The sequence below is a fragment of the Helianthus annuus genome, chromosome 13, assembly GCF_002127325.2.
Source record: "Helianthus annuus cultivar XRQ/B chromosome 13, HanXRQr2.0-SUNRISE, whole genome shotgun sequence".
Taxonomy (NCBI): domain Eukaryota; kingdom Viridiplantae; phylum Streptophyta; class Magnoliopsida; order Asterales; family Asteraceae; genus Helianthus; species Helianthus annuus.
Genome location: NC_035445.2, coordinates 67,815,179 through 67,827,551, shown reverse-complemented (window position 1 = coordinate 67,827,551; position 12,373 = coordinate 67,815,179). Strand labels below are relative to the sequence as shown.

At 40.8% G+C, this 12,373-nt stretch overlaps 1 protein-coding gene across 1 annotated transcript; it reads left to right on the top strand.

The window, feature by feature from the left end:
* The first annotated feature begins 9,610 nt into the window (after positions 1-9,610).
* On the top strand, positions 9,611-11,983 carry LOC110900991. The gene has a single exon (XM_022147846.1). It carries the CDS (start codon positions 9,611-9,613, stop codon positions 11,981-11,983), a length of 2,373 nt encoding a protein of 790 aa, XP_022003538.1.
* Positions 11,984-12,373: the final 390 nt, after the last annotated feature.

The window sequence follows — 12,373 nt, the reverse complement described above, 5'->3', positions numbered from 1 at the left end:
AAAATGTTCAGTTGAGGGCTGCTGACAATGCTCATGGAATCGAGATGAATCGTCTGAAAGAACGAAGCTCTGCTGTTCTACAAACTGCAGATAAGTTGTCAGGAAAATATGATGATATAACGAAATGGTACAATTCGAGGAATAAGACCATAGCTGACAATGTAAAGCAAATGACGAGCAGTTATGAAATGACGAGAAAGCGAGCTAACACTATTTGGAATGAAAGATGCAAAGCTCAGGAGGTGTTGCAAAAGCGAGATCACGATAGTGAAGATCCAGGAAATCCTGATGTTCCTACAGCATCTGCTCAACCAGAAGGGTCTATGTCAACTCAAATTGTCAGTGGTTCCAGTTCTGAGCAGGTCGTGACTGCTCCTATTGCCTCAGCTGGTACTCAAGAGGAACAAGAGAAGTTAGAAGGCATGAAAGTTATTGAAGAAATGGGTCTGTAGTTAGCGGTGGTTGAAAGGGAGTTGGTGGTGGGTCTGTAGCTCGAGTGTTTTAGTTGGTGAAAGTTCAAAGGGAGTTGGTGATGTGGTTCTAAGATCCGAGGATCTAGCGTTACAGGTACGTCACCCTGTAACTGGCGAAGAAGTGGAAGAAGGAGAGATCATTTCTAAACTCTCCAGTGAACAAATTTTGGCATTGAACGAGATGAAGATAGTAGATGATGCTATTATCGACAAGATTCCTAGCGAGACCGAGATAGTAAACGTGGAAGGTTTGGACGCAATTTTATTTGAAGGCGATGTCGTGAAGTCAAAGTATGTCAGAGAAGACGACACTGAGTTCAATCCGTTCGATGAAGACTGGCTGAAAGATAATGTGGACGAAATCGATGAAAGATTAAAGAATCATGACTTGTCTGATGTTCCAACAGATTCTTTAGAGGAATGGAGAAAGAACTTTCTTTCTAAGGCTGCTAAACCAGCTCCTTCGGTCGCACAAGTTGACTATATAAGATATGAAAAGAGTCGTCCTCTGGGAAGAATTCTGAGCTGGATGTTTGTGAAGGAACTTCATTGTGTTTCTGTGAAGCGAGAACATGGGATTCAATATTTCAAATTGCTTCTAAGCATTCTTACCTTGCCATTTTACGACGTAGCAGCGTTAGCACGACTGGAGCTGATAAACCGGTCAAATTTTGAAGGTGCTAAGTTGTTTGCTCGGAAGTTGAAGATGGAATGACGAAAGGGGTGGAAGGATGAGTTATACAAGCCACAGTTCCCGACGTATGAACAGATAAAGTTTACATTGGATCCAGCGACCAACACGGCTAGGTACAGGCTCGTGTACAAGCCGCTGAAGGTCTTGGATAGGATTCCACTGATGAAGATGGAACAAGATATTCTCAAGAACATGGCTTTGTGGTGTTATGACTCAGACACGCACGAGGCAGTCATCGTCTTCCGGAACGACAAGGAAAATGTGCATATTCTCGATCCGATGTGGATTGTTAACATGTCGGCAGCTATAACAACCCTAAACCGACACCCTCGTAAATTTTCTGACACCCTAATATATTTTAAAATATTCCAATATGTCTTTAAATACACCCCGTATGTGAAAACCGAGCCCGAAATACAATATAGCATTAAAAATAAATGAAAAACAAGAAAATTTAAGTTGAGGCGGGCCGCGTAAGCCCCACCCCAACCTCCACGCGGGCCGCGTGAACTTAAGGCCTGGCACGGCCCTGGGCCGCCACGTGGCCCAACACCCGGCGGAGCTAGTTGTCGACTCAGCCCAGCTACGCATTGACCGGAGGTCGACGCGGGCCGCGTAGGCCCTGCCCTTATGTTACGCGGGTCGCGAGAGACCAGACTCAGCAACTATATAAGGAGGCATCGGGCCTTCAGCCTGTTTCGTTCAAAATCGTTTCTTTCTCTCTCAAAATTAAATAGTGAGCATTATACTCGGGTCTAATACCCCCCTAAATAGCGAGGTTCTGCTACGATGTAAGTATCATAACCCCTGGAGACGTATTAGATACTCTGCCTGATTGATCTAGGGTTCCGTAACGGCTGTCGTGGTTCTGCCCGACGTAGTCGTTGGAATGCCATCTCGGGGAGGGTATTACTAATTTTAAAATGGGTTATTATACTAACACATGTGCATTTGTGTAATTTATAGATTATTCCCAGGAAATCCTTACTGAAAACCCTAAAACAGCAATCTGAGTAATCCTCTTTTTGTTAAATGTTTTTACAAAACCTCACTTAATTAAATATATACTAAGCAGTTATTGAGTATTTGTAAGAATACAATTATCGTGGGTATGTTGTGGTTTTGTATACAAAATTTTTTACTGGCGTGGTAACATTTCCACAAGTTGAATATGACAGTACCACGGATGTTAATTGTTATATCTTGGAAAAAAATGTAATTGCGGATGTGCCCTCAATACTGTAAATTGGTTTTTATTTAAACTTGATTAAACTGGGATTCACTCACCAGTATTTTCCACTGACAAAAATGTTTTTAAAACGCATTTCAGGTAACAAAATGTGAAAGCCAAATAGAAGCCAGCTGGACAGCACTGAAGGCTTGGAAAAGTGGCAATAAAGTTACCTAAAAGAAATAGATGTTTTTCTTAAATAAAATAGGGTATATCCCTATGAAAAATGTGTGTACTAAAAACTTGGGTTTTACCCATGTGTTTAATGATATGGAAATGTGGTATTTTACTCTGATAAAATATTTCCTAACTACGGTCCTGATAAAAATTCCTGCTGCCAAATTAGACAATAACAGGATACCACCGAAACTGGCTCGCGGCCGCCCGTTCCTGGGGATTAGGGATCGGGGGTTGCGACAGAAGGTTTGGAGACATTACTTTTATGGTAAATTTTTGCCCGTTCCTGGGGATTAGGGATCGGGCCTTCAGTCTGTTTCGTTCAAAATCGTTTCTTTCTCTCTCAAAATTAAATAGTGGGCATTATACTCGGGTCTAATACCCCCCTAATTAGCGAGGTTCTGCTACGATGTAAGTATCATAACCCCTGGAAACGTATTAGATACTCTGCCCGATTGATCTAGGGTTCCGTAACGGCTGTCGTGGTTCTGCCCGACGTAGTCGTTGGAATGCCGTCTCGGGGAGGGTATTACTAATGTTAAAATGGGTTATTATACTAGCACACGTGCATTTGTGTAATTTATAGAATATTCCCAGGAAATCCTTATTGAAAACCCTAAAATAGCAATGTGAGTAATCCTCTTTTTGTTAAATGTTTTTACAAAACCTCACTTAATTAAATATATACTAAGCAGTTATTGAGTATTTGTAAGAATACAATTATTGTGGGTATGTTGGGGTTTTGTATACAAAATTTGTTACTGGCGTGGTAACATTTCCACAAGTTGAGTATGACAGTACCACATATGTTAATTGTTATATCTTGGAAACAAATGTAATTGTGGATGTGCCCTCAATACTGTAAATTGGTTTTTATTTAAACTTGATTAAACTGGGATTCACTCACCAGTATTTCCCACTGACAAAAATGTTTTTAAAACGCATTTCAGGTAACCAAATTGTGAAAGCCAAATAGAAGCCAGCTGGACAACACTGAAGGCTTGGAAAAGTGACAATAAAGTTACCTAAAAGAAATAGATGTTTTTCTTAAATAAAATAGGGTGTATCCCTATGAAAAATGTGTGTACTAAAAACTTGGGTTTTACCCATGTGTTTAATGATATGGAAATGTGGTATTTTACTCTGATAAAATATTTCCTAACTACGGTCCTGATGAAAATTTCTGCTGCCAAATTAGACAATAACAGGATACCACCGAAACTGGCTCACGGCCACCTGTTCCCGGGGATTAGGGATCGGGGGTTGTGACAGCAGCTGACATCGACATGTTGTTTCGTCACGACATATTCTATGAAGATAAAGATGTAAATCAGGCTCTACGCTTTCAACATGTCGTCTGCTTCTGTTACTATCAGGGAATTCATGCAGGAAGCTCGTGGTCCAAGACAGGCCACTAAGGAATGAAGACCGAATACCAAGCAACAAACAAGGGGGAGTTTGTTGGTGCAGTTTTGTGTCTGTAGCTTGTTCTTACTATGTTGTAATGTGTACGGTCTTTGTTTATGGTCTGTATAATTTTGGTCGAGTCGGCCAAGTCAAGATATCTTCCTATCTTGACTTAGTGCGACGTTTCTTTTGTTTGTAATGTAAAACAGTTTGCAGTGTGCAACTGTTAGTTGATAGTTGTGTTTGGATCTCTCTGTATGTTGTTTGTAAGTTCCTGTCCTTATGTGGGTTCCTCACGAAGAATCCCATTCTTCGTGGGATGACATGTTACACGAACAATGATAAGGAATGTTCACCACGAAGGTTGATTGTTCGTAGCATCCTGATGGTTAGTTGACATTGTTCACGAAGACTCCTAGTCTTTGTGGAACAGTTCATTGTTCGTGGCCTAGTAACCTTCTTCGTAGGGATACTGGGTATTGGGCCTATATAAGGAGTTACTTGTTTCTCATTTCAGTCAAGAGAGTCCCTGCGAAAGTTGTAAACACTATGTGTATGTGTGTACTGATTCTCTTCACTTAATCAAAGTCTGTGAATCTTTAGTTACTTGTGTTTGCTTTATTTTGCTTTGGTTTGCATAACTACGTGGATTTCTGCACTCGTTGTTGTGTTAATTAACAAGGAAGTAGGTTATCTTGATCCTCCAAGTGGACCTACATTTCACACATACTTAACTGAGAAAACTAACTGATGTTAGACCTAAGGACTATCTGAGAATGAATTTGCAAAAGTTGGAGACTATAACTGTAATTTTAGAAGTGTAGGGACTATAGGTGAAATCTGAGCAAACCACGGGGATTATCCGGACACTTTTCTCTTTTCCTTAAATGATAAAAAGTCTTTAAACTCCATTGTTTCGTTGCATAAAGTCTTTAAAGTAAACCTCTTTGCTCTTTAACCTTAGACGCATTATTGGTCCTACTAAAATATAGAAAAAACATTTAAATCGACTTCTATGTATCAGGGTCGGCCCTGAGAATTTAGGTGCCTTGTTCGAGCTAGAAAAAATGTGCCCCTTAGGCCTTTAAAGAATTAACGCCTAAATAATTGGCAAATTAATGCAAATAATCGACAATCATTAGACAAATAACACCTAACTAATTAATCATACAGGAATCGGCAGCCAAAGGCCCTTGTCAATTGTCGTTCACCTGTTCAAGCCTTCAAGCATGTGCGTCATTTCAATCTCCCACTTTTCATTACTAAACAAAAGTTTGCTAGTTATTTAAATCCAATTTGCCAATATTTTATTGTTCTACGATCAAAAAGTGGACCAGTTCGGATTATTATCAGCCAATAACTGAGTTGGGATTATTATCGGCCAAATTGAGAAAGCTGGAATTATTTAAATTCAATTTGCCAATATATTTTATAGTTCTACGATAAAAAAATTATGACGGGAGTTTTCTAAACTGAAAATGCGATAATTCACAATAATAGGTAACAAATAATTACAAAAACTTAAATTCACGCATGCATATGTTAAAGAAAAAAATAAATTAAATAGTTTATTTGAAATATGAAACAATGGGTTGTGTAAAACTGCAAGATACTTTATCACTTTTACAGACTAGGCTAGTATAAGTCTATACTAAATACTAGGCATTAAAATATTTATATCACACCTAAAAGCCCTACGGTCATCATCTTCCCTGCCTATACTTCTCTTCTTCAAAAAAGACTTCTCTTCAAAATCAAGTTGCTGAAGTCACCGGAGTCTGCCCTAAAAAGTTCAAACCTCGTTAGTTTTACTCTTTTTTTCACTTTAACATGTAACACCTCGTAAAATCACGTCCAATAATGTATTGACACGTGTAATAAACCCTAATAAAGTGAAACCTTGAATTTAAGGGACTAATTTTTCGAAAAATCGAAAAACATTAATTATGAAAGAACTGGAAGTATTAACATACCTAAAATAAGTTTCTGAATAACCTTTTACGGTTTTATATTCACAAATGAGCCACTTGTTGATCAAGTGTAGCCGTTTGCGTAATTAATTGAAAGTTTGCGCAATAAAGGGTTAAAAGCGTCAACATGTTAATTCTTACCTCTGAGTGACCTTTTAACAAACCGAGAGCTTCATGAATGCCTAATATGGATTATATGAGGCTTCGGGAATGCCAATCGTTGGCCGTCCAAGGCTTTTATGCCTTTAAGTGAAGTTACGCGCAACTTTGCAAGTTAGAGGGACTAAAAGTGTCAATATGTTTAATTATACCTCTGAATGACCTTTTAGCGAACTCGAAGCATCGTGATGTTTAATAATACTCGCAAGAATGCCTAATATGGATTATATGAGGCTTCGATGTTATTAGATGATGAGATGCGCAAGTTTGCGCAATAGAGGGACCTAAAGCGTCAACTTTTGAATCTACGCCTTTTAGTGACCATTTAAGCAATCGAGAGCGTAGCAATAATTAAACTCATGCTTGGGAATGCCCATTATGGTCCATGGAAGGCTTGGATATCATTAAACGACATTTCGTGCTACTTTGTGCAATTAAAGGACTATTTGCGTCAAACTGCAAAAGTATGTCGATTCGTATGTTATCGGATCTTCCGGAATATGACCATGAGTTAAACATGCCCTAATTATCCTTTATATAGCTTAGATATATGCTTAGAGGTGTTTGGTGCGCAAAAATAAACTTTTAAGTCATGCAGGGACTAAAAGTGTCAAAAAGTGCACAAGTTTGCACTTTCGCGCATATCTCACATTCTGAATATACCCGGGCACCCAAAAATTTATGTAAGCACTAAAATATTTTATTTTAGTGTTTGGCTTGATAAAATTCCATTCGTCGCGTAGTTTGGATCGTTTTCAGTGTCCGTTCGTGTTTCGTCGTAATTCGTCGAACAACGTAACCATACGGCGGAACGAACCGACATCCGGCATATTTTTGAGCATGTTTCACATCCTTTATGTTTAGGCATTATTGTAAAGCCTTGAAAATGGCTTAACGGGCCTTTAATGTTCCAAAAATAACCTTATATGCAAACAGGGACCAAAACTGCCATTTTTAAAACTTGTTTGTTGAACCAGGGACCTCAGGCGGCCCGCGTAAGTTCCTCTTGAACCTTACGCGGCCCGTGTGAGAATGTCAGAGTTGCAAAAATTGATTTTCCAGCTGTTACCAGCTGTTCCAGCTGTTGTAATCACTTGCACATGGTTTTTCTTCAATCACGTTTATCGAGGAATGATCTTAACGGTCCTCTAAATCCTATAAATACCCCACTTCATTTCTTGCCAAACCCACACTTGATTTCTGAATTCTCTAAGTTGGAGACCTTGCTCTTCATACCTGAGAATTTAGGATCAAAACCTCCTTGCTTGGACCCTTTGTAAGTGTTCCTTCATGCTTAGTTTAATTGTTTAGCGTTCATAGTCAAACGGTCAAGCGTTTCGATAAACGCTTTGATTTTTAAACGGTTGAGCCATTTGATGTATTGCAAAATACATCATTTATTCGTGTACAGTTTGTATAGTTTTAGTTATATTTAGTTTTGTTTTTCGTTAGAATATGCATACTATTGATCAAATCGTGTTTCGCAGGTCTTGATGTTCAAATATGCGAGAAAGTGAGTAAAACGAGTAAAAATATTGAAGTGTCAAGTCTTGAAGCATGTTGGAAAGGTCGAGGAGTTGAAATAGAGTTAAAGAGCTGAAAAATCACTCTCTGGCACCCCATCACCCACTAAGCAAGTCTGTGGCACCAGGCGAGAGACTGAAGGTAGTACATGAGCTGAAAAACAAGGTGGCACCCCACCACCCAGTTCCTGATTTTGTGGCGCCCAGCCAGAAGCTTCTGGCTGGCAATTATTACGAATTTAATAAGGGTTTTTTATGGGAAGTCATATATAATCATCCTAAACTTGGGAAAAAACCCTAATTCGACTTTGGGGACTTCTTGGGCGATTGTTGAGCATTCTTGGAGCGTTTTTAGAGATTTTGAAGCCTAGGAATCATCGGTACGAGTTCGGGGAAGAAGACTTGAAGATCTAATCGGGTTTTCTAGTTCTTTGTTCTTGATTTTTCTTACGAAACTTGTTATGATGAATTCTTTGTTGAACTTCTTTGAATTGTTTTCGTTTATGAACATGCTCGGCTAGATTTATTAACCGCCTAGACTTGATGAATGGATTGATATAACGTTTTTACCGGTTTATTAATTGCATGATTGTTATGGATTAATTGTGTTTTGTAAGAAGTTTGATTTAATGATTTGATGTATATGCATGCTTTGAATTGGTTTATTGTTATTATTTGCTTCGTATGATTCTTAGTGACGGTCTATATCATAACATAGAGTCATATTAGGGTTTAGGATTTCGGTGAGTGTCTATATCACATAAGAAAACCTTAACTCTTTAGGGAGAATTGGCCAATAACCCCTAGAAGTAATTAGTAATAATTTACTAAGTCTTAGTGTTCTACTGGTCCTAATACCTGGAAAGTGAGGGGCTATTGGTAGGTCTTACCCGGCGAATTGCTTTAGATAGTCCTTGGAAAAGGTCATGTCTTGGTTTACCTGTCGGTCTTATTAGTCTATCAAGTCAAATTAATTACTTCAAACTACCTTAGACCTAGGATTGGAAAAGAATAGGTCAATATTAGGGTACTTACACAATAATTAGACAACTGGAAAGGCGTCTAATAACCGGTAGGATTAACGGCCTAGGTAGTTCCACAGGTTTCTCCTTGAGAAGGGTCGAGGGGCCTCGATGGTTCTTAATAGGTTTAGTATTTTAAGATCCCGGTTCCATAACTCGTGCACTTAACTTAATCGGTAATCTCTTAAAAACAATCCAACATTCTTGTCTAGGTGGTCTCGTTCTCATATAAGAAAAGTCCTCAGTCTTTATTCGTCTTTAGTCTAGTTCTAGTTTAATTTAGTAGTTTAATATATATTTCCTTAGTTTCCGTAACACCCCCCCCAAACAATTAAAACAAGTTAAGTCGTGTCTGTCAGCGTCTGTTAGAGTCTAATTTACGTGATACATAGAGTCCTGTGGTTCGATATCCGGACTTCCTAGGTTATACTACATTGATCGGTACACTTGCCGATTGTGTGTTTTTAGGTCGAGTCTAGAATTAAAGCTTTTTAGTGTCTAGCTTAGAGAGTCTAATTTAGTTAATTTTTATAGTCTGTTTAGCGCACATCAAGTTTTTGGCGCCGTTGCCGGGGACTCTTGGCAATCGTGTTTATTAGCTTTGATAGACCTTATTTGACATATACGTGCTACGTGTTTAGTTGTTTGAGTCTTTTATTTTCATTTGAGTCGTAGTGACTACTGTTGCTTTTCTCACATTCAGGTTTTTGCGGATAGTGGATGCCACATCTGCGTTCGCACGGACCGCCACCGAAGCCACCAGTCACCGAGTCATCATCATCGTCTCGTTTGGGCCAAGGCCCATAGGTTAGTATTTCATCCACGTCTCAGTTTCCCAATTTCGATTCCACTCCATTACCCACCCCACCTCAATCACCCAAAACATCACCTAAGATTTCCCCACCCGATAGCCCTACTTTTAGCACCTCTAGCATCCCAGAGAACCTAGAACACATGGCCAACGCTAGGCAGACCGTTCACCAACAAGCCACCCAAGGCTTCACTGGTCTTGCGTCACCCATTACTGTTCCACCTATAGTTAGCGAGAACTCATGGCAGATTCCATCTTATGCCATGCAAGCCATCACCAATAGCATCCAGTTCCACGGTCGCGAGGACAAGGACGCACCGGCCCACATAAACCGGTTCTCCTGTATTCTCGCTACTTTTAGCCTTCATGGAGCCCCAAATGATGCCACTTACCTTCAGCTCTTCCCGTTTTCATTAGCCGGCCGTGCGGCTACTTGGTTGGACTCTCAACCAACCGGTACCTTCACCACATGGGCGGGGCTTCTTCAAGCCTTTTTGAATAAGTATTTCCCACCCGCTAAAGCCTCACGTCTTAGAGACCAAATCCACTCTTTTCGCATGGAGCCCGACGAGCCTTACTACCTTGCTTGGGCGTGTTTCCAAAACCTTTGTGCTCGTTGCTCCCAGCATGGTCTTTCCGATTGGGCTTTATGTGAGAAATTCTATAACGGTCTCACCCAAGAGACTCGTGATAGGTTTGATACTAATGAGGGGGGGCATATGATGGGTATTCTTACAGTTGCTGAGTGTTTAGAGCGTTTTGAGGCATTTGCTCAGTCTCAATCCCAATCACGATCCGATCAGCGGTATCAAAGTGGTAATTCGAATACCACTACTAGTACGCCCGCCCGAGGGGTGAACCATGTCACCATGGATCCTAGTTTAGCCGCTGTATTGGAAAACATGTCTAGGGAACTTAAGGAAATTAAGGCTAAGGTAGACAAATGTGAGTATTGTCGAGGGGGTCACGACACGAGTGCGTGCCCACTGCTAATAGCTGAGGAGCAAGTCGATTTTGTAGGAGGGGGTCAAGGTAGAGGTCAACCTAGTGGGTTTGGTACTAATAACTTTGGTTCGGGTTGGCATAATAATAATAATAATTTTGCTTCTAACAACAATTTTCGCTCAAACGGACCCCCTGGTTTTCAAATAGCTCAAAATCCAAATAGGGGTTTAGGTTCACTCTTTGGTGGTGGTTCAAATGGGCAGGTTAATGATGGGGGGTCAAGTAGTCAGGTTCAAACAGGTCAAGGGTCAAGCTATGATCTTGGGGGTAGTCTAGAAAGGATGGAGTCCATGATGAGTCAATTAATTGTTAGGGATCAAACCACCCAAAAGAAACTTAGCGAACATGGCCTTATGCTTAAGAATCACCAAGCTGCTTTCCAAGACCTTCAAAGGGTTGTAGGTGATATGTCTAGGAAGTTAGAGGAGAGATTACCCGGTCAGTTTGCGGGTAACACCCAACCGAACCCGAATGCTCATGTAAAGGCCATTACCACCCGTAGTGGCAAAACCGTAGGGAACCCGAGCGTAGAGGAGAGAGTAGTCGATGAGGATGGAGATATTGTAGACGAAAAGATAGGGATGGAGGCTCCCGGTAAAGTGCAATCGAGGTTGCGCCCAGCAAGTACCGCACAGCCCGGTGAGTCTCAAGGTGAGAAGAGAGTAGAGAAACCTCCCGTGGATGTTAGGCCTTCGCCTTTAGTGAACCATGCGTATGTCCCGTTCCCTTCCCGTCTTAAGAATAAAAAATACTCGAGGGAATACGGGCAGTTCTTAGACATCTTCAAGCAATTGAAGATTAATCTTCCTTTTATCGAGGCACTCCAGTCCATGCCTAAATATGCGAAATTTCTAAAGGACCTTCTTAGGAATAAGGAGAAGTTAGGGGAGTTGTCGAATGTCCCATTGCATGGAGGATGTTCGGCCGTTGTCTCAAATCAGCTTCCCGAAAAGCTTGCCGATCCCGGTGTTTTCACAATTCCTTGTCTGTTCGGTAGTAACACTAATACTAGAGCTTTAGCCGACCTAGGTGCTAGCATCAATTTGATGCCCTTTTCTCTCTACGAAAAGCTAGACTTAGGCGAGCTTTCACCCACCCGAATGACATTATCCTTAGCTGATAGATCCGTGAAACACCCTAGGGGTATAGTCGAGAATTTGCTTGTTAAGGTGGACAAGTTCGTTTTTCCGGCTGACTTCGTCATTCTCGACATGGAAGCCGATGAAAACGTACCGTTAATCTTAGGACGCCCGTTCTTGAACACCGCTAAAGCTCTCATAGATGTCTTTTTAGGCACCATCACACTTAGAGCGGGCGAGAAATCGGTAATTTTTAAGGTTATGAATTCGAGAGGGTCAAGCGATAAAGTGGAGGCGGTATCATCAGTAGGGGAGTGTGAGAAGGACGAGAAAGATGAGGAGAAGGTCATAAGTGATCCGAGTCTAGAGAAGGTGACAGGACTCAAGTGTGGGGATCCACCGGATAGGAGAGTAGAAGAATTAGAGGAGTGAATCGTGCGTTTAGAATCTAAGATAGAGACACTGAGCAAGGTTCAGTGTGGGGATGGAGTTCGGTATGAAGAGTATAGATTCAAACCGCCAGGTGAGGAGTTGAGAGGTTGTGAGAGAGATAAGAGTGTTTGGGTTGAGTTGAGCAATGATATGTATAATGGTGCTACAGCCCGTGAGTGCGTGTTTGGAGGTGAGCTGCATCTCTGTGATCCCCCATAAGTATTTGAGAAGTTGTTACTCATTTGTAGAGTCTGTACCGTTTGTATCTTCGTAATTTTTCGTGATTTTCGGTAGCTAACAATTGTTTTTCGTAGTTTTTCGGGTCCTTGTTTGTGTTTTGAGTAATTTGCAGGAGAGCATTACCGAGGATTTGCAGGAAATTGCGAGAGA